General features: G+C 44.3%; 1 protein-coding gene across 1 annotated transcript in view; it reads left to right on the top strand.

The window, feature by feature from the left end:
- CSNK2A1 (casein kinase 2 alpha 1) overlaps positions 1–21,309 on the top strand; it is a 1,738,971-nt gene that overhangs the window by 1,135,200 nt on the left and 582,462 nt on the right. Inside the window, exon 9 of the mRNA XM_044090445.1 lies at positions 11,318–11,428. Coding sequence (XP_043946380.1) covers positions 11,318–11,428 — 111 coding nt within the window. The remainder of the gene's footprint in view (positions 1–11,317; positions 11,429–21,309) is intronic.

Here is a 21,309-nt window from a genome sequence, read left to right on the forward strand (position 1 = left end):
AGCCATGGCTAGTCTGCAAAGGGGGTAAGAATGAGACAATCACAGACAAGCATGGAAAGTGGACGCCCTCTCTTTCATCTGGAAAAGCTTAGCAGTATATGCCTTTCCTCCACTGCCTCTCCTCCCCAAGGTACTCCTAAAGGTCAGACAAGAGAAGCCAAAGATGATACTGATTCACCCAGACTGGCCCCACCAGCACTGGTACCCAGTCCTAAGGAACATGTCTCAATGCCCGGCTTGGACCTTGCCTCAAATACCTCCTCTACTATCCCAACAAAACAATCAGATCCTGCACAGCCAATTAAAGACCTTAAATCTGGCAGCATGGCGGATAATGTAGTGATACAAAACGCGCGTCTCACTAAAGCTGTAATGGATGTCCTTTTGGAGGCCAGAAGGCCTAGTACCAGAAAATCTTACGCTGGAAAATGGAAGAGATTCTGTGCGTGGAACCAGGCACAAGGAATTGACACAGCTGTACCAAATATTCCTCTGATTTTGCAGTACTTAACTGAGATTCTGGACAAAGGCCTATCCTTTTCATCAATTAAAATTCATGCCTCTGCCATTTCGACTCATTACAATACAGAGCCACCAATCTTTTCTCATCCCTTGTTAAGGCAGTACGTCAGGGGAGCCAAAAACTTAAGGCCTCCAAGGAGATCACCAATACCTGCATGGGACCTCAATTATGTTCTGGAAGAACTCACCCTGCCTCCTTTTGAGCCAGCCGCTACAGCTGATATAAAGTTTTTATCTTGGAAATCTGCTCTGCTCCTAGCAATAACCTCTGCAAGATGAGTCTCAGAGCTACAGGCACTCATGGCTGTGGAACCTTGTATCATTTTTTATCCAGACAGGGTTTCTCTGAGGACAAACCCAACATTTATGCCTAAGGTAGTGTCCAGTGTGGCCCTCAACCAAACTATTCATCTGCCTACTTTTTATCCAAACCCACAGAATGAGGAGGAGAGAATTCTGCATTATTTGGACATACACAGACAGCTACGCTTCTACTTGAACAGAACCAAAGCTTTCAGAAAGACAGAGAAACTACTAGTGGCATATACTGCAAGATCACAAGTAAAGGCTATCTCAAAGCAGACTATTTCAAAGTGGATAGGCCACTGCATTTGTTTCTGCTATTCACAACGTGGCAAGCCAGTGCCTAAGGGCATTAGGCCACATTCAACCAGAGCAGCAGCCAGAGCAGCAGCCTTCCTCAGGGGAGTACCAACCAAAGACATTTTAGAGGCTGAAACCTGGAGCTCAGTGCACACCTTTACAAAGCACCATCATTTACCACTCTAATCTAAATCCAGGGCAGGCTTTGCCACTGAAGTTCTGCAGGGCCTCATAGCCGCTGCTAATGCTATTTAGCTCCAGCCTCCCAACCTTAGCTTTGGGATTCAACCCAAGTGTAATGACTGCAACAGTGAAACACGAAGAACATAGTACAGTTGTGTACACTTACCGTAAATGTAGATGTTCAAGTGTATTCACTGTTGAAGTCCAGGTTATCCACCCACCATCCCCCATATCTTTGCTGCAACTTACCTGCTCTTGTCTAACCTATACAACCTATGTGGTGTATCTGCTTGTAGAGGAAGGTGTTATATATATTTTGGTACATGCATGTTTTATTGGCATATTTTTAGCCTACCCTTTGGGGGGCACCTGACATCTGGGGCAAGAAAAACTGAAAAAAAAAATGGTGTCTGCTGCATCTTTTATACCCCTGGCGCACTGATGTCAGGGAAGAGGTGACAGCAACTGACGCCGGACCTAGACTTTGGAATTCAGGCCGACTGAGGGTAGCCTACCAGCAGAATAACCCAAGTGTAATGACTGCAACAGTGAATACACTCTAACATCTACATTTATGGTAAGTGTACACAACTGTACTTTTTTCCATCCTCTGGGCTTTGTATTAAAAAAGGTTACAGACCTCTTGCACTAGACCCTAGGTCGGAGCCCTAAAATCCTCTGTCAGATGCCTTGCAGACTTTGATGACCTCACCAAATTGGTTCTCCTTAGCACAAGATTTCTTGATCCTACTACAAGGGTGGCAGTCAGGAAAAGCCAAACTGTTGACATTTTGGTGAAATGCACTGAGCAGTAGAGCACAGACCTTTTACCATTTGTATATTTATATGCAGTTGAAGCAAATGCATGAGAGGAGGAGGGTAACTTATTTACAAGTACCCCCACCCCACCCAAAGACTCTTGTATCTGCAGTGAGGGTGCATTACAGCCGAACTCCCAGTGAATGACCTTCCCTTTGGTTATGGATTGCCACTCCTGAACATTTTCAGTGACAGGTCAGAGGTCTTAAATGTTTGAGAAAGCTCTGGAGTTTAGACTGATCCCGTCTACAAGCCTATAAATCAGTTCCACCCCATCCAGGGAGTAGTGGTGTGGATGCCTTTGGAAACGGATTCACAAGAACACTGGTTACAGCCTTTGGTCCCTGAGTGACCAGACATTTTGTAGGGTTCAGGGGCACCAGTTCTTTAATAAAGATCTAGTGGTGGGTTTTAGATACTGTTGAATTTGGAGGCAACCAAAGAGGCTAAACTTCCCATAGGAAGAAATACTCAACCAAACAGTAAAAGCAGACTTGTGGACAGATGTCATCAGAAGACTCGTATGTCGGCTACATTGTCTTATGGAGCTATTCATTGTAAGACTCTTATTCTGAAATTTTAGTAGATTTTCCCTAAGCAAATGATGGCACTTGACTGGGCTGAAGGTGTCTTAAAATCCACTTTAGTTGAGCATGTTCAGATGTCCCTTGATTTAGTTGAGGCATAGCATTATCTGTGCCTGTAATGCTGCAAGATACAGCTTCAAAGCTGCTGCCACTGACAGTTTAAAAAAGACAGGCTTGGCTGTGCTCATAAGACTTGGATGCAGTTGTAAAACCCAAACTTCTGAATGGAAAGTCATGGATGTAGACTAGCACATTTCAGCATCCTCTGCATAAGTACAGTGAAGGTCATCTTAAGCATGGGCCCTTTTACAAAAGCAGGTAAAAGTAAACTGCAAAATGTGGATGTCTGTCCCTTAAGACAAAAAAAAATGGTAGCAACACCATGGAGACAACCCTTGGCTCTCTAAACATTGGCTGTGACTACCCAGACCAGCCTCCTTCCCCCAAGAGTGGGAGGGAAACTGTGTGCTCCTTTGGTCAAATGGAGAAGTATTACTTCATGCATATGGCTTTTGGACATAAATGTATAGTGGAGCCAATTGGAATTATGTTCAGAACCTCACTGTTGGGATGCCAGATATGTCGGAACAAGAGCTCTCTGATCGTTCCCCTCTTGCGTTTCATGCTGCAACAGGGAATGATGGTTGTTCCAAAGGTACAAAAGAAAAGGCCTTTACTCAAGGTCTCTTCCTAGTTCCAAGAAGAGACAGTCCATGGATATTCATTCTGGATTTGTCAACATGACAAGTATGTCTCAGTAAGAAAATGCAAAATGTCTCTTGCTCTTGTGTCCTTGCAATAGGTTTTATTCTCTTGAATTTCTAAAATGGTTAACTTGAGCTGCTACTCTAGTCACATAGGAGGAAGAAGGTGGTCTCTGGAGCTCGGGTGGGGTTTGGTCGTATGAAGTTCTGGCCTGTCTGCTTCCCTCTTGGAGATTTTAAGTGTGTAGAATCCTGCTGTAATTTCCATATTGTGTTATTTTGTTCATTTGGTTTCCTTCAAAGGCCTAGTTAATTTTGTTTTTGGCTAAATTAATGCCATGTGTCATCGAATGTGGATATGCCCTTCTATTCTGATGTTGCAGTATTCATAACAGTCGGGAGTAGCTGCCTGCAGCGTCACCATCCGGCCAGTATACCAAAGTCTTTGTCTTGGAAGGTACATGTGATGTCTGCTACGAGGGCCATAAACCGGAGTTAGGTATAAAGGTGATTTCTGCACGTACCCTCCGAATTTTTCTGCTGCTGTGATCATTGGATACCTGTTCGTCAGTTCTACCTTACTTCCCATTTTATAAGACGACAGTTATGAGTATTGACACCAGATGACCATTTAGACCATTCAGAAAAGTGCCCACTGGGGTTTTTTCTTGTTTTGCTTGCTGTTTTAGACTTGCATGTCAGCTAGGAAAGGGAAGTGTGCTTGTGGGAGGCGGATGCCTCACAAGGACATGCACAATAAGTGTGTTTTCTGTCTAGGCGAGGCCCACGACCATACATCCTGTTCTGTAAGTCGTTAGTCTCTCAAACACTTTGTAGCCGACTAGCTGCTTTAAATCTTTACCTCAAGAATCAGAGACTCAGACGCTTGGCATTGGGCATAGAGGGAGGAGTAGGCCCATCCGACGAACCTCAGAAGAAGGCGAAGCAACCTAGGCCCGAATCCCAAGCTGCACCTCAGGCGTCAGAGCTGGCTCTAGAGGCGATAGCAGACACGGAGTCCGTTCAGACGGTCTCCCGAGCGGGCCCAGAACCACAGTGGAAGCCGGGGTGCGAGATACCGAAGGTACGTCCACTGAGGTATTTCATCTATCGAAGGTACGTCCACTGAGGTATTTCATCTATCGGAGTCTGATAGTGGAGGGGAGTCGCGGCTCACCTTCTCTGAAGCCCCTGCTCCTCCTCCTTTTGCTAGGCAGACATCTATTTCTCCCTTGTCTACCACACCCTTGAAAAGGAAACAGAAGTCCAAACATGTTGAACCACCTCAGATGACAGGCTGGGAATCCTTGTCCCAAAGCCTCTTTAAGACCTTTCAGGCCTTGCAATCCCAACAACTCCCACCTAGTCTCATTCCTCAACCAGCCCATGTGTCTGAGGAGAAATATTCATCCTCTGAGGAATCCTTCTCTTATGAGACTCAAATTGAACCCCCCCCATCCTGCTGACCCAGCTGCTGTTGCTGTTTCTGCAAACAAGACCTCCAGATAGCTTCCTTCCTTTGCTCTTTATCCAGCTGATAAAGACAGTAAATTTATGGACAGGATGGGTAAAAAGGTCTACACATCTTCCACTCTGGCCATTAGGGCCCAGAACTACCAAACCCACATGGCAAGGTTTGTTCTTGATACCATTTCTAAGGCCTCTAGCTTTCTTTGTGAGGTCCTGGACTCCCCCCACCAAAACACAATTAAACTCTCTCCTCACCATCACAAGTGACCAGGCACTAAGTGCAGCTATGATGCTGTGGAAGCTGCTTCCAAAGCTGCTGCTTCTGGATCAGTGCTGCGTCATTACTGTTGGGTACGGCTATAACCCCTCCCCCCATGGATGTTCAGACCAAACTTTTGTTCATATATATGTTCATATGTTAGTACTAGGCTAACTGCCCTTGAGAGCCATTTTAAGCCTAGCCAATTATCCCTTGAGACTCAAACCTTGCACCTTGTGTTTGTAAGGCAAACACCTTAACTATTAGGCCATCCTCCCAACCCTCCGTTAGACAATAAGGCACTTTTTGGACAAGCTTCTGCTGAGCTCCTCAAATCTCTCCAAGAGAAGGGAAAAGAGTTGCAAAATTTAAAACCTCTTTTGGTGTCCCCCATTCCTAGATATCATAGAAACTACTGTCAAAAACCATCCTTTGTACAAAGGGAATCCATTCCCTCAACACAACAATCCAAGGGACTTAGGCAGCAGAGAAAGACATCTACCCCAAGACTGTCCTCAAGGTCTTCTGCCACTCCCTTTTTGAGACAGCCTGACCATCACAGGCACCCTCTACTGTGACTCACCCACCCTGCATCCAGAAACTCCCCTATCCCTCTATCTCCCTCTCTCCCTTTCCTCCTGGCAGAAAATTACAAAAGAACGATGGGTTCTCTCCATCATCCAGAGAGGATATTACATGACTTAGTGGATGCTCCCACCTTTTCAGGGTATTCCACAACCACCAAAAAAATAGATTCACCTATTCCCACCTATTATTCAACAACTCCTAAACCAAGGCACCATAGACCCAGTTCCCACCCCTCAAAAGAACTCTGGGTTCTACTCCAGAATGTTTTTGGTCCTTGGAGACCTATCCTGGATCTTTCCTTTCTCAATCTTTTCCTCCTTGTACTCAGCTTTAAAATGATAACCTTACCCATTCTCCTGCCTCTAATACTCTCCCCCCTCCCAAGCCTTCATGGTGGCTCTAGATCTCAAGGATGTCTACCTACACATCCTCATTCATCCGGAGTACAGGAAACTCCTCAGATTTTCTATAGGCTCCTGCCATTTTCAATTCTCTGCTTTGCCCTTTGGTCTGTCCACAGCCCCCAGTGTGTTCACCAAGTGTCTAGCCCCCTTCATTTCCCATTGCAGGACACAGGGTATACAAATATATCCCTGCCTAGACCTTATCCTACACCAAGACCAACAACTCCAACTCCTCCATTTGCAACAGGTGTCACACACTCTCTCTCTCCTGGGATTTACTATAAATGTAGAAATATCTCACCTGACACCTTCTCAGGACATGATTTTTCTGGGATGCAGACTACGCACTGCATGAAAGCCTTCACACTGGACCAAAGGATACAGGAACTCTGTACTTTAAACAGATCCTTTCTTGAACCTTTGACAGCTTGGGAATTTCTGAAATTATTAGGCCACATGGCATCCCTTATACACATGCTGCCTTTGGCAAGACCACACATGCGCAAAATTCAATGGGTACTGAAAAATCTATGGAACCAACATTCCCAACCCTTGGATGTTCCCCTCCCGCTCCTCCCTTGCTTAGAGGGAGATCCAGTCGTGGATATCTGCAATACAAACCAACCTAGGGCTACACCTTCAGACCCCAGCTCCACTTCAGTGCCTTTACACCGATGCTTTGGACCTAGGAGGGGGGCGGGGGCAGTGTTGAAAACAAAACACCTCTCAGTACAAGGCAAATGGTCCACTCCAAGAGTAAAAGTCCACATCAGCATCAAGGAAATGAGAGCCTTGCTGTTAGCCCTACTAACATTCCAACCCTCTATCCTGCCAGGAACCTTAAAGGTAATCACAGACAACATGACAGTTCTGTGGTACATAAGCAAACAAGGAGGAACCAGGTCATACCCTCTATGCAGACTGGCCATTCAGATTTGGAATCTAGCAGACTCCGTCAGAGTACACCTGTTGGCCATGTATATCCCCTCTCAACCGAATGTGATGGTAGACACACTCCGCAGAACCTCAGCCCCCTCTCACGAATGGATGCTACAGAGGGAGGTTTTCCTAGACCTGATACACAGGTGGGGGTATTCCACAAGCAGACCTCTTTGCCTCCCCGGTCAACAGGCAGATGCCCAACTTCTGCACAAGGAACCTCACACCCACACACCCACAAGTGGACGCCTTCTCCTTTTCATGGGGGGGGGGGGTTCTGTACATCGGGGGGTGTTCTGTACACCTTCTCCTTTTCATGGAGCGGGATGGTCTGTACACCCCCTCAGTCTGATTCAGAAAGTCGTCCTGAAAATTCAGAGGGACAAACCTAAAATCCTACTGGTGACCCCCTTTTGGCCAAGACAGCATTGGTTTCCCCTCCTTTTTTCTCTAGCCAAGTGCAGTCACCACAGGTTACCCCACTGGATAGACCTGCTCACGAAGAACAAGGGGTCTCTGCTACACCTGCAGGTGAGCAATCTAAAACTGACCTTATGGGTGATAGAATCCTGATCCCTTACAGACATCTTTACTCAGAGGGCGTACTGAATGTTCTCCAGGAGGCCAGAAAACCCAGCACTAGGAGAAACTACATGGTTAATTGCCTTAGATTCTCCAGTTGGTGTCATAGGAACAAACAGGACCCCCTCACTACCTGTATCCGTAGGGCCCTGTCCTGCTTGTGAGAGGTACTCCAAACAGGACTGACATATTCCTTGATCAAAGTCCACTTGTCTGACATCTCTGCCTGGCTGCCCATTTCACCTCCTCTGGCATCCAAACTGGAAGTCCAACTCTTTTTAAGAGGAGTCCTCCACATCAAACCCCCACGGAAACCCATCCCTCCTCCGTGGGATCTAACCTTTGTATTAGAAAAGCTAGCACTATCTCCTTTTGAACCAGCACATTCTGCTTCTCTGAAATTTTTTACATTCAAAACATTTATGCTAGTTGAGATCCAAGCCCCTGATGGCCACATTCCCCTACATAGTCTTTCACAAGGACAGAGTGGTGCTCAGGACCAACCCCTCCTTCATGCCCAAGGTAGTTAATGAACTCTCATTAAATCACACCATTAACCTGCCTTCTACCCCCATCCTCAGAATGCTTCAGAGGGGACCCTTCACTCTGGATGTGCACAGACAACTAAGATATTGCCTAGACAAAACCAAAGACATCAGGAAATCAGAACAGTTATTTATTTCCTTCCATCCCAGGGCACTAGGGAAAGTTGTATCTAAGCAAACCATTGCCTCATGGATCTCCAAGTCCATCTCCTTCTGCTACTCCCACCATGGGAAAACCTTACATGGCAGTATCAAACCACATTCTACCAGAGCAGCTGCCTCTTCTGCCTTTTTCAAAGGCATTGATTCCCCTTCTATTTTAGAAACTGCCACTTGGACCTCAGTGCACACCTTCACCAAACACTACAAGCTGGACTCCTGTGCTAGAGCCGGTTTTGCCAGAACTATCCTACAGGGTCTCCAGGACCACGGAAACCCTTCCTCCTCCCAGGATCATACTTAAAGCTCTGGTACTCTCCCTACTGTTCTGAATACTGCAACATCAGAATAGGACGTAGAATAGTTGTGCAAGACCTTACCATAACCATAGATGTCCTCCTCTTCTATGTTACAGTATTCAGTCCCACCCTCCTACATCCTGTTTCCTGCTTCTGCTATAGCAGGTATTTTTATGAACACCTGTGGTCATCTTCCCCAAGTCTCTACCTACATAGCTTTAGTACTGCCCTGGCTGTAGCAGGCATGTAAGTCTGAGTCTCAGTTAGGACCCTCCTGTAAACCTCGGGGGCACTAGTGTATGCAGCTGAAACTATTCTGAGGAGGGTACGTGCAGATGTCACCTTTATACCCAACAAGAGTTTATGGCCGACGTGTCACGTACCCTCCAGTACAAAGACTTTGGTATACTGGCTAGATGGTAGCGCTGCAGGCAGCTACTCACTGCTTTTATGAATTCTGCAACATAGAAGAAAAGGACATCTATGGTTATGGTAAGGTCTTGCACAACTATTCCTTTTTTCTTCACTTTTGATATAAGAGCACTGTTCTGAACTTTACCTGGGATATATTATTCATTTTTCGAAAGGTGACCTTGTCTTGCTTTTCTTCTGGTAGACTCTCTGGGTTTCCACTGATTTCACTGACTGCCCTCCATGTGAAGACCGGAGCCACTGGGGACGTTTTTGCTTGTGATAGTCTGGTTCTCCTCCTTTGTGAATCAGTGTCTCGTACCTCTTGGGCCAGGATGCTGTCAACATTCGAGATGTTCTAGACTCATTTCTGTTCTTGTTCTGCCCTTAGTATTTGGTGGGAACAGGATAGATTCAACTTCATCTGAACAGCTTCCTTAAATTGACAACTCTTCTGCCTCCTGATGTTTTTCTTTGGGTGGGAGGGAGTCTTGAGCTTCCTGTTTCTCAGGGGTGATTGCCTTCCACAGGGTCCAATAAAAGTTTGTCCAAGAGTAATACTATTTCACAGTAGCTCTGCCTAATCCAGGTTTCTTTGCCGTCACACCTAGGTCAGGATAGTGCAGGATTTGCTTCCTTGCCACACATGGTAGAGGCCATCTGCTTGTGGAGATGCAACCCAAGGGTACTGGTTTGTCTCCTCGCTCTTGCTGTCGGTGAGGATTGTCCCTCCCCAGAGACATGTAAAACAGGTGGAGACTATCTTCTGCCTGGAAGTGAGCGATTATCTGCAATTCCATCCTCCCATTTTTGTGCGGAGGAAATTAAGTTCTTTGTGACAATGGGTGCCTGGACTACATTCTAGCCCCCCCCCCTTTTTTTTTTTTGGTATAATAGTCTGAGCTTAGCCTACCCTCCCAGGCAGCCTTCCTTGGCTGCGGCTTTGGAATTGGTCTTTCTGGTTAAGTATTACCTGCAATAATCCTGCATGCTGGCCCTGTTGTGATTTTGTCTTCTCTCTAGATGGTTTTACTGTGTAGGTTTCAGCTCCACTGTTGGAGAATGGTCTTCATAGATTGACGTGGTAAGGAAATGTCTTTATTTTCAGTGATTGCATTTGTCCTTGAATGAAGTCTGGACATACTGGATTTCCAAATTGAGCAGTACATTATTTGGAACCAGGTATATGCTGATGTCCATGATTCTCTGCTTTCATTCCAAGAAACTGTCAACTTTGATTGTTTAGTGACGTTTCAGCATGGGGCCGGGGTCCTGAGTTTCTTCAACCTAACCCACAAAAACCTGTGATTTACAAAAAAGAAAAAAAATGGACAGACTCTCTGCTCTGACCCAGAGAGTTTGACATGACATCAGGCAGTTGGGGGCAGAGAGAACAGGAAATGGAGCCAAGAAGAAATAATTCTTGTCATATTGCAATTAAAAGTTAATTTAAAGACTTTATTTTGATAAACTCTGCATACCATTAGACAGTTTTCTTTGAGCATCTTCCCTCCACATCAGCCCCGTCCCAGCCAATCATCCCATTTGTTCCCCGTCACCAGGGCAAAGGATAACAAGTAGGGGAACGCCATTTAGGTAACCATGGGGGGGGGGGTCAAGTGACCATTTTAAACTCTGCCTCCTGTAACCCACCCATAGAGACAACCCCTGGGTGGTGTATGCAGTCATCCTCATAGCTGTACTGCCCTTATTTCTGAAAAAAGGGTTGCCATTGGCAGGACACTTCAGCCACATACAGGAAGCACTGGATGTTGTTTTTTTCTGGTCTGCACCAGGACTTGGGTCCCTGGGTCATAGTCGAGGCTATAACCCTTTGTGCCAGTTGTCCAACTAATGTTGGATATTTTTGTAGATGTTGCTTTAGCTAGAATTTGCAGTGTTCACTTAGAGTGAAGAGAGAGAGGTGACGTGGTCTGTGTTGGCCACTACTTTTGTAGGCACTATTTGAAGGAATTCATAATATCTGGAGTTGAAGGTGAAGCAGATATTTGCATGTTTGTGTGTCACGACGGTGAGACAGTTGAATGGTCTAACTAGTAGACTAACCATTATCCTTTTTTAATTCTTTGTTAGCACAAAGGGAAACCCAGTTTTGACTTGAGTACATTAGTAAAGTCTTAAGTGAGAAATGAAAAATAAAATGAAGTAATAAGATGCACCAGGCATGCTTGATTTTTTTTTTTTTTTTTTTTTTTAACTGTTTTGATTTTTCTTCTGTTTAGTTGCGGCTCATTGACTGGGGATTGGCTGAATTCTACCACCCTGGGCAGGAGTACAATGTCAGAGTAGCCTCCCGATACTTCAAGGGACCAGAATTACTTGTAGATTATCAAGTAAGTTGTACCACTTTAAATCGATAGTTGATGATCCAGAGGAGCATTTTAGAGGCAGGTTAGTCTTTTATTGACAATAGTTAGTTTTTGGCAAAAAAATGTACGTACGATTAGAAGAACACTTTACTCTGAATGTTGTAGATATTTGTCCTTTTCTGTTGCTGTCAAAGTCAAGATAACAGTTTTGTTAAGATGCCCAGGTGTTGCTGAATGCAGATTGAGTCATTAGGTTAAATGCAGTATGAAAGGTAGCTATTGCATTGATACAGCTATTGCATGGAGACAGCCTTTTAGCAAGTTATTTTTAAAATACTTTGTTTCATGTGGACTGTGGCAAACATTGATTTATGTGATGCATACAGACTGTATAAGCTGGCTGTATTAAGCTTCTTGTCCTTAAACGTAATGTTGGCAAGTGCGCTTGTTTTAAGTGCGCGCATGTGCATGGCTGATATGTCTTGTGACACTATACTCACAATGCTCAGGCAAGGGCTGCAACATGAGTGAAATGTGTACCTTAAATATGAGACAGCAACTTGATCTCTTATGCCACCATTGGACCTACCCATGAGAATGTACCTGGCTTTTACATTTCTCACAAATGAAAAAGGTCCTGTGGGTCATCTTTTCTAAGAGTACATGATTTTATGGTTGATTTTTGAGCTGCATCAGAAGCCAAGGATTGGCTAAAATTTGAAGTTTGTCTTCAAGAAGGTCAGGTGAATTTGTGTAGTATTTTGATGTCTCCTGTTTTCATTTTATTTCAATATCATGTGTTTCTAGACTGTAGGTCCTGTGATGTAGACCGGCAGTACTTGATTTTTTCAGATTTGGGATGCTTTGGAAGTGTTTTTGGAAAATCCATTATTTTTTGTTTCTCACTTAGACCCATACACAGGTACAACTTGAGGTATTTTCAGCTTTACATATAGCAATGGTTTTATGGCTGGCTTTCATATTTTGTGTCTCAGGTTCATCATAGACTAATGCTACTGTTCCATTGCCTGTCAGTGGTTAAACTGAAGATGCATTCTTTACCAAATGCTTTCAGTCCAAACCTATACCAAAGTTGTCACTTTTAAAAGTTTTAAATCAACTCTAAGTAACCTGTGTAAGGTCTGTCACCTTGTAACTGAAGCATGTCTTGCCAAGGCTGTCAGTGTTCTATTACCAAGGCAAAAGTATGCATTACCCAAAAATATTCTTGGTGGCACAAAATAACCCTTTTATAGACTGCCAAACATTTTAGTTGCACTCCTTTATCAATGTGATGTACATCATCGTTTAACACGACAGAACGCACGTCTGCCAGTTACATCCCACGCTATCTCCTGAGTTCTCTACAGTTCAGATATTTAATGGCCAATGCTGCCCCCCCCCCCCCAAACAAAAACTGAAATTCAAGTAAGAAACCCTTTCGTATTCCCTGAAAGTCCACAAAGGTCTAAAGCTCAGTATGCCTCTGTGCTGCAGTCTGCATCAAGACTAACCTTAAAAGGTAACTGGCTTCTCAGTATTCAGCAGCTGTCTGGATACTTGGCAGAAGAGCAGTGTACTTGTTTCAGCGATGCAGGGTAAAGCAAATTACGTATAACTACCTTGAATGCTTAATGCAGCATTTCAGTAATGTACAGTAGTGCTTCAGGTATACTTCTCCCAGGTAGTAGGGGCAAGAGTAGGTCCTGGAACCATTCTAGCAGTGCTGAAGGCCTGCATCTTTGGTTAACCATTAATGTCACCAAAAGCTGCATGAGTATTTGCCAGTGATAACTGGGTTGAGGACTTGATTACTGCCCCTTATGCCAGGGAATTATGCTTTTGCTCAGAGATATTCCAGGTTAACTCAAGCTGGGCAATTGGACACTGGCCAGTAGCTTACTTACCCAGGGCCAGCAACAACCTGCTCACCAGTCCACAGGACATCAAAACTGTAGATGGTAGAAGTACTTCCAGCAGCTTCTAAATGAAGAAAACCCAAAATAACCTGTACTGCCTTAGACGCAGCTTACAATGAAAGGAAGAGGAACCCATCTTAGAACAACAAAAGCACCGTTTAGCAAAGAGGTGGATGAACTATATGAGGAAAGAACTGCTACAGTCTTGACTGTCAAAGAAGGTTAGTGTCACTAAATTTAGAGCGATGGCAGCAGTTGACATGACACCCTGACCCCATGTAGAAAAATGGGAAAATGTTTCATTCTCCAAGTGTGAGTGGCTGTCCAAAAAGAATTGGGGGACTTGCTTGCGAATTGTATTTTAGTGCTTCACCCTGCATAAGCTTTTTTTATAAGGTTAGAGACCCCAGACAGGACAGAAAAGCTTTATAGAAAAATTATCAAGTGGATCGGAAGAGGGAAGAAAATAAACTTGTAAGTAGACCTGGAAAGGAAAGGTCCCCATTAAAATTCAGGATCTTCAGAATCCCCTTATGGAGGGGCTGAGGAGGGGGAGACATCCTTGTAATGCTTGGCACCAAAAAGGAGATTACCTGAACTAGCATCACATTACTGATTCAGCCTGGCTGCCAGCAGGTCTTTGCAGGTTTTTTCCTGCTTACTTTACACTAGGAAAATGTGGTGAGATGTTAGAGTCCAGTTTATAGCCCCAGGCTTTTGTCCAGATCACCATCAGCACATCAAAGAATGGAGAGCAGACCTTAAGTCACCCACATCTTAATGGAGGCCAGCTTATTGTAGAAATGTCCTTCTAGTCATTTTGAGTGAAAGTTCATGTTTCAGCAGACATCTTTTGGTCCAGAGGAGTTGAACCCCCTTTTTTCCACCTCTTTGTTGTGCAGTCTGTGGTGTAGTTGCACATTCTTCCCCAGAATTTTGACCGGAATACGTCTGTGACTGGTGTGACCCTAGTGAGTAGCTGTGTACATTGTGGTCACTCCCTGGATAGGAATCTGCTCTCAGCAGGGCCCTATACCTTATAAAAGTCTTCCTGAATCTGATGACTAAAGTCTCATGGGTCTTTATACCCATGACCTAAAGTTCATATTTAGACATCAGATCTTTGTTTGAAGCATGTTATGACCTGTCTGTGTTGGTTCAGAAACAAGTGGTAGTACCTGCCTGGTGCCAGGAGTCTCACGTCCTCACTCCATTTTTGGCCGGCATGGTGTGTGACCAGCTCCCTGCCACTGTATCCACTTTATATGCCTGAAGCATGGTCAGCTGTTTGTGCAGCATCTGAGCTTGTATATGCTGCAACTGGTGGGGATGGGGAATACCTCCCCTTTAGCTTCTTACAAAGTGAATCTGGGTGACTTGTGTGACAGTATCATCTTTCTGTCCCTTGCAATTAAAGCCTTCCTTGGAGAAACTTCAAGGCCATATAAAATCCTCCATGCACTGACTTTGCTCATTTTTTTTCAAAAGGGCTTGTATGTCAGAATCAACCTTTTTCATGCCTTGAATTATCTCAGAACTGGTACTCTGCCCTACTATTGTGTCACTTTTTTTCTCTCTCGTCTCTCAAAATAAGTGGGAAAAGGGTACTGTATTTGTTGGGGGTCCATAGACCACTTGATTTTGGTATCTTGAGAGCCAAAGACATCTGGCAGATGAACATTTTAAGCTATTTGTAGTTAGAGTAGATAATTTTTTTAATTGATTTTGTAATGAAGTTTCATACCGTTCAACATAGCATACATTCCATAAATGTTAATTATAATACCATTTCTGTTGCCTTTACTGGGCAGTTCATTTTTATTATAATTGTGCAAGTCTGTTTACCCAGAGCATGGTTCTAAACACTTTTTTTTCTTATGTAGAGAAGTTACACAGTACTTGTATTTCATTTCCACACTTTATCATTTTTGCTCATCTAAGGTAAACGCTGGATATATCATTTAATCAACCAAATCTCGTTACATCCACTGTTCTCTACATTTAATTGTCAGTGTCCCCAGCATGCCTCCAGTAAATACCACCTTTCCGTATTCTTTTCGAGAATTGGTTTTATTTCTCTCTACTTGTAGTGCAGTGCTTTCTAACTTGTCTTCCAAGAGACCCTTTATCTGTAAGTTTGCATCCATGCTTTTGTTACATTGCCTTATGAGTACAGTAATGTCTTTCGGCTTTTCCTGGTTAGGGGTCACCACAGCGGAACTCCGGTCCGCTAACTATTGGCAGTGGATTTTTACGGTGCATAGTTGCCAGCCTGATGCCCCACCTTCAAAGAAGGCACACCCATTCATGCACGTACTTACCTGCATATCTTTTAAACGTAACTGTCTGTCTGGGGCTTTTCCCCTCGGGTTTCCACTGAAAAAGGGTAATTCTTACCCAGCTGGACCAACCCGGTTAACAAATGCAAATAAATAAATAAAATAAATAACTCAACTGCGGGGAGTACATGCAGACTCTACACAGAAGGCGCTCCAGCCGAGAATCAAACTGGAAAACCTCTTGCTGTGAGGCAACAACGCTAACCGCTGCACTGTTGCCTTATGAGTACATAGTGCTGAAATTTTATACCAGTTAACTCCAGCTGCTCCTCCCTTAATGCATATCCTTTCCCCATTTATTTACCCTTTTTATCCATATTGTATATCCATTGTTTTTCAATTGGTAGTTCAGCCCTGACAGTAGTATCTCTATACTGTATGGTATCCACTTCATAGCACCATACTTTCCTTGAGCATCCAAGGTTAATCTGCTTTACATAATCACTCTGTATCATGTCCCTCCTTAGACCCGAATTTCCCCTAGTTTACCTTTCAGCATAAGCATCAGGAGATGGATCCAGTTAGTCACTTCACACATCTGTCAACGCTTCTCATTGTAGTCCGTCTTTACATGCTGGGATAAGCCAACCAGTACTGAACAGTTCCAGTCTTTTGTCCTAAATAATGAAGAAAATTAAAGGAGAATGTGTCTCATCTACACACCTTTCTACACCCCATGTGATATCCCATTCATAGTTAGTATCTGTCCGGAAACCTTCCTCAGGCTGCACAGAGCTACCTTTGTATTCAACTTTCATCCTTCGCATAACTCAGCATGGGCGGTTTACTTTGTATTCGCTTTCACCGGGATGTTAGAATGTAACGTTTATATTGCATAGAATGTGAAATGTTTATCAGTGCATATACTTTACCTTATCTGATCTGTACGCAATTCATGTAGTCTAACACTTCTGTGTGCTTAATGTTAATGTTTTGCAATAAATGCAGATGTTCTTCGTCTTCCCTTGCTGCAGTCCTGACTATTGGGTATAGTCCGCGTCCCAGTCGGCCCGAATACCAGAGTATAAGGCTGACGTCGGTCATGGCGCCTTAGACTGACGTCAGTACGTCAGGGTACTAATGCGCATGACCGGCGTCATTTCAGTCTTTTTGCCGCATGGTCAAGCAATTTTGCGAGTGCAGGTTGGCGTTCTGAGATTTTCGAATCGGAGTTTCAGACCGAAACAGAGTTGGCTAAGTAACCCGTTGGGACATTTTTTTTTCTTGCCTCAGTATTTAACGGATGTCAGAAAAGTGAATAACTGTATTTCTTGTGGGAAGCAGATAGGATTATCATACATTGTGTATACCTTGTTTAGGGCCTGAGCACGGCGTTGTTGGTTGCCGCTCTTGTGCTAGATTTAACAAGCGCTATTAAGAGGAGGCTTGATTGTGCTAGGTTAGTGTTTGGGAAGCGTTGCAATTATAATCTGCCGTCGGATGCTCGGCGCCTTCATCAAGCGAAGGACAAAACAGTGAAGCCTAGGGTGAGGAACCGGCAGTCCCGGACGTCGGTTCTTTAGGCGGCTCAGGAGCCAGAGGTTTTGCCAGGAGTCTCTATGGAGTCTCAGGCAGATACTTTACTGTTACAGGATGTGCCCTCTCAGGAGGTAGGCCAGGCTGAGGGGGCTTCTCAGGTAACTGTTCTTCCCTCTCTTCCCAAGGTAGTTAGGGCCTCTCCTTCTGTTGCCAAAGCTTCTTTTAGAGGTAGGCCAAGTTCAGCTTCTGTGGGGGCTTCTCCTAGCATTTCGGGCTCTGTGCCTAAGAAACATATGCTTAAAATGGCAGAAGATTTGATTACTCTGATTAGAGGTTCTATGCCCCCGCCTGATAAAAGGCCTAGGGTGGAACAGGAGTTTGATAGTTTTGAATAGTGTTCACAGGCTTCAGAGTCTTCTGTGGAAGACTTGCAAGAGTTTCCTACTTATTCTGATTCTGATGTGGATGATTCCACTCCTACAGCTTCTCCTCCTGAGGATTTTTCATTTTCAGAGACTCTTCACTCCATGAGGGAGCACTTTAAATGGGAAGGCCAGGATTACTCTGATTCCAGGAAAAGGCTTAGGGAATTCTTGTTTTACCCCAGCATAGGCCCTTAGCTATTCCTCCTGTGTTGAATGTGGTGGAGGATGTTTTGCAGAGGCTTCCTGAACCCTGACTCCTTGCCTCCTGCTCCTGTTAAGCCTGATAGGTATTATAGGGTGCCGAAGCTCATAAGTATTTGTTTAAGAGTCCTAGACCCAGAAACTGTTTCTCAGGGGCCTAAGGGTGTTAAAGCTTCTGTGGTTAAAATCCTGTACCCTCTGATAAAGAGGCAAGGGCTTTGGATAGGTGGGGTAAGTGTCAGTTTCATATGCTGAAATATCAGAATTATCTCCTTTCACAATTGAAATCTAAGGTGGATGCTTTGGCGGAAGGTATTGAGTGTAAAGAATTGCTGGATTTGGTTCATGTGTCTGAGCAAGTGGGTAAGCATTCTTTGCAGTGTGGTTTTGATGCTGTTCAGGCCTCCTCGAGGGTGGCTGCTACTAGTTCTGTTCTTGACATGCCTGGTTGAAGGATCAGAATTTAGCTGAGCATGTTAAGACCAGGATTTTGGATGCTCCTTTACAGTCTGATGTGTTGTTTGGACGCCTGTGGAAGCAGTTTTAAAGAAAATGGAGGACAAAGCTAAGTCTATGCAGACTGTTAAAGATTTTTGCAGGTGCAGCCTCCGAGTTTAGTAGAAATTGGCCTGCTAAGGGGTGGACATATCCTGCTTATGGTTCCCAGTCTAGGGTAGGTCTAGGGTAGGGGCAGGGGCTCAAGGTCGTTTAGGCCTAGATCAGACAGTTCACCTGCTCAGACTTCTGGTGAGGGCAGGGGTCAGCCCTTTAGCAGAACCAATGACCTGCCTTTTCAGCTGCCAGTGGATTCTCGTCTGGCAGCTCCTTTGGGAGGAAGATTGTCTCTTTTCAAAGAAAATTGGGATTTAATCACTCAAGACAGATGGGTGCTGGATATCATTCATCACGGTTACAGATTTTATTTCCACACAATGCCCCTTTCAAAGGCATGCCAGATGTTCCTCCTCCACAAAGAAAAGAGGCTCACAAGCAGGTTTCTCAGTTACTCCAGATAGGGGCCATTCAGCCAGTTCCTGTATCAGAAAGGGCTTCCGATTTTATTCTCCCCTGTTCCTAGTACCAAACAAGCGGAACTCGTGGAGACCAATTTTGGATTTATCTATCCTCAACACTTATCTGGACATTCCCAAGTTCAAGATGTTGGCGTTACAGCAACTGTTACCTCTGCTGGGCAAGGATCACTGGATGGTAACTTTGGATCTCAAGGAAGCTTACCTTCATGTGCCTATAAGGCTAAGTTGCAGAAAGTATCTGCGGTTTCGAACTGGAGATTTTCATTATCAGTTCTCTGCATTGCCCTTTGGCTTATCTACTGCGCAGAGTATTCACAAAGGTTCTGGCTCCAGTGATAGCTTACTTCAGGCTTCAAGGCATTCAAATCTATCCTTACTTGGACAACTGCCTGATTCTGGCTCAAGAAGGAAGACCTTCTACAGCATCTGGAATATGTCATAGCAGTGCTAAGATGCCTAGGGTATTCTGTGAGCGAAATAAAGTCCAGTCTAGTACCCTCTCAAGACATGTGCTTTCTGGGTGTGAGACTGAATACAGCAGCAGATGGCCTTTTAACCCCGGACAAACAAGAGTCTGTCACTTTACTTCCTTCAACTATCTCATCAGTCCGTGCTAGGACAGTCCTTCAAGCATTAGGGTTCATGGCATCTTGTATTCTGGTGCTTCCCAATGCCAAACTGCATATGAGGAAGCTGCTATGGTATCTCAAAATGTATGGACACAGCACTGCCAAGATTGACACTGTCATTCACATAATACCTTGCCTTCAAAAGGAATTCTTGTGGTGGGCTCAGGAATGTCACCTAAACAAGGGACTCTCTGTGACCCGGCCAGAGGCGGTCAGATTTTAACGACAGATGCCTCGGACACTGCTTGGGAGCTCATCTAAATGGAAAGTGGATACAAGACAAGTGGCCTGCCAGACTACAGCATCTACATATCAACATGAAGGAGATGTTAGCAGTCCAGTTTGCATTGATGGCTTTCAAGGAGTTACTTCTTCCAGGGCAGGTGTTGATTCTAACAGACAACACAACTGTCATGTGGTACATCAACAAGCAAGGGGAACACATTCTTATCCTCTATGCAGGCAAGCAATGATTTTATGGGAGACTGCGTTAAGCCTGCAACTAACTCTTCAGGCAAGGTTTCTGCCAGGAGCACAGAACTCCCTAGCAGATGTATTAAGCAGACAAATCATGGATCCCCACAGTGGAAACTGGATCTTCATGTATTTCAGGAATTGACAGTGTCATGGGAACTCCAGACATAGATCTGTTCACTAAACCACCAGCTGCCAAAGTATTGCACAAAGGGGTTTCATCACACAGCTTGGAAAGTGGATGCTCTGTCTTTCAGTTGGAAAAACCTTCATGTCTATGCCTTTCCACCTCTGCCTCTTCTTCCAAAGGTATTATTAAAGGTCAGACAAGACAGGCCAAGGATGATTTTGATAGCTCCAGATTGGCCTCGCAACACTTCTCTGAGTCTTGTAAAGAAGCCTCCATGGCCTTTACCTCTGATTCCTCATCTGTTATCTCAGAAGGACGGTCATCTGCTCAATGTCAAGCTTCAATCTCTTCATCTCACAGCTTGGCATATTCTGTGTTGAAGCACAGCAGGTCTCAGCTTCCTCAACAAGTTTTAAATGTGATTATGGAAGCTAGAAGGCCTAGTACTAGGAGAGTGAAAAATGGAAGAGATTTTTATTTTGAGTACAGCAAGAATTTGGAGATTTCAGAGCCTAATTTGAGTGTGGCTCTTCAATATCTTACTGAATTATTGGACAAAGGTTTGTCCTTCTCTTCCATAAAGATTCATGCTGCAGCAATTTCAGCTCACTATGATTGTGACCCACCTTTGTTTCGCATCCTTTGTTCAAGCAGTTTCTTAGAGGGCAAAGAATATAAGACCCCCACGTAGAGCTCCTACTCCTGCTTGGGATCTCAATTTTGTGTTGGAAAAACTTACTCTACAACCTTTTGAGCCTGCAGCTACTGCTGAATTGAAATATTTGTCATGGAAGACTGCTTTTCTGTTGGCTATTACTTCTGCAAGAAGGGTGTCTGAGTTGCAGGCCCTTATGGCAGTAGAGCCCTTTTGATTTTCCATAAGGACAGGGTATCAACTAATCCTTCCTTTATGCCTAAGGTGGTTTCTAGTGTGGCTTTAAACCAAACTATTCATTTGCCTCGTTTTTGCAGATCCTCAAAATAAAGGGAAAAGATTTTGCACACTTTAGATGTACACAGGCAATTCGTTATTATTTGAGCAGGACTAAGAATTTTAGGCAGTCTCAGCAGTTACTTGTTTCTTTTGCTTTGAGTTCACAGGGCAAGCCTGTGTCAAAACAAACTATTTCTAGGTGGATTGGCTTTTGCATTGCATTTTGTTATTCCCATCATGGCAAAGAGGTTCCAGCTGGGATTAGGCCTCATTCCACTAGGGCTACTGCCACTTCAACAGCATTTCTAAGGGGTGGCAACTAAGGATATTCTGGAAGCAGC

This window comes from Protopterus annectens, chromosome 12.part0 (assembly GCF_019279795.1).
Source record: "Protopterus annectens isolate FY-2018-M chromosome 12.part0, PAN1.0, whole genome shotgun sequence".
Taxonomy (NCBI): Eukaryota; Metazoa; Chordata; order Ceratodontiformes; family Protopteridae; genus Protopterus; species Protopterus annectens.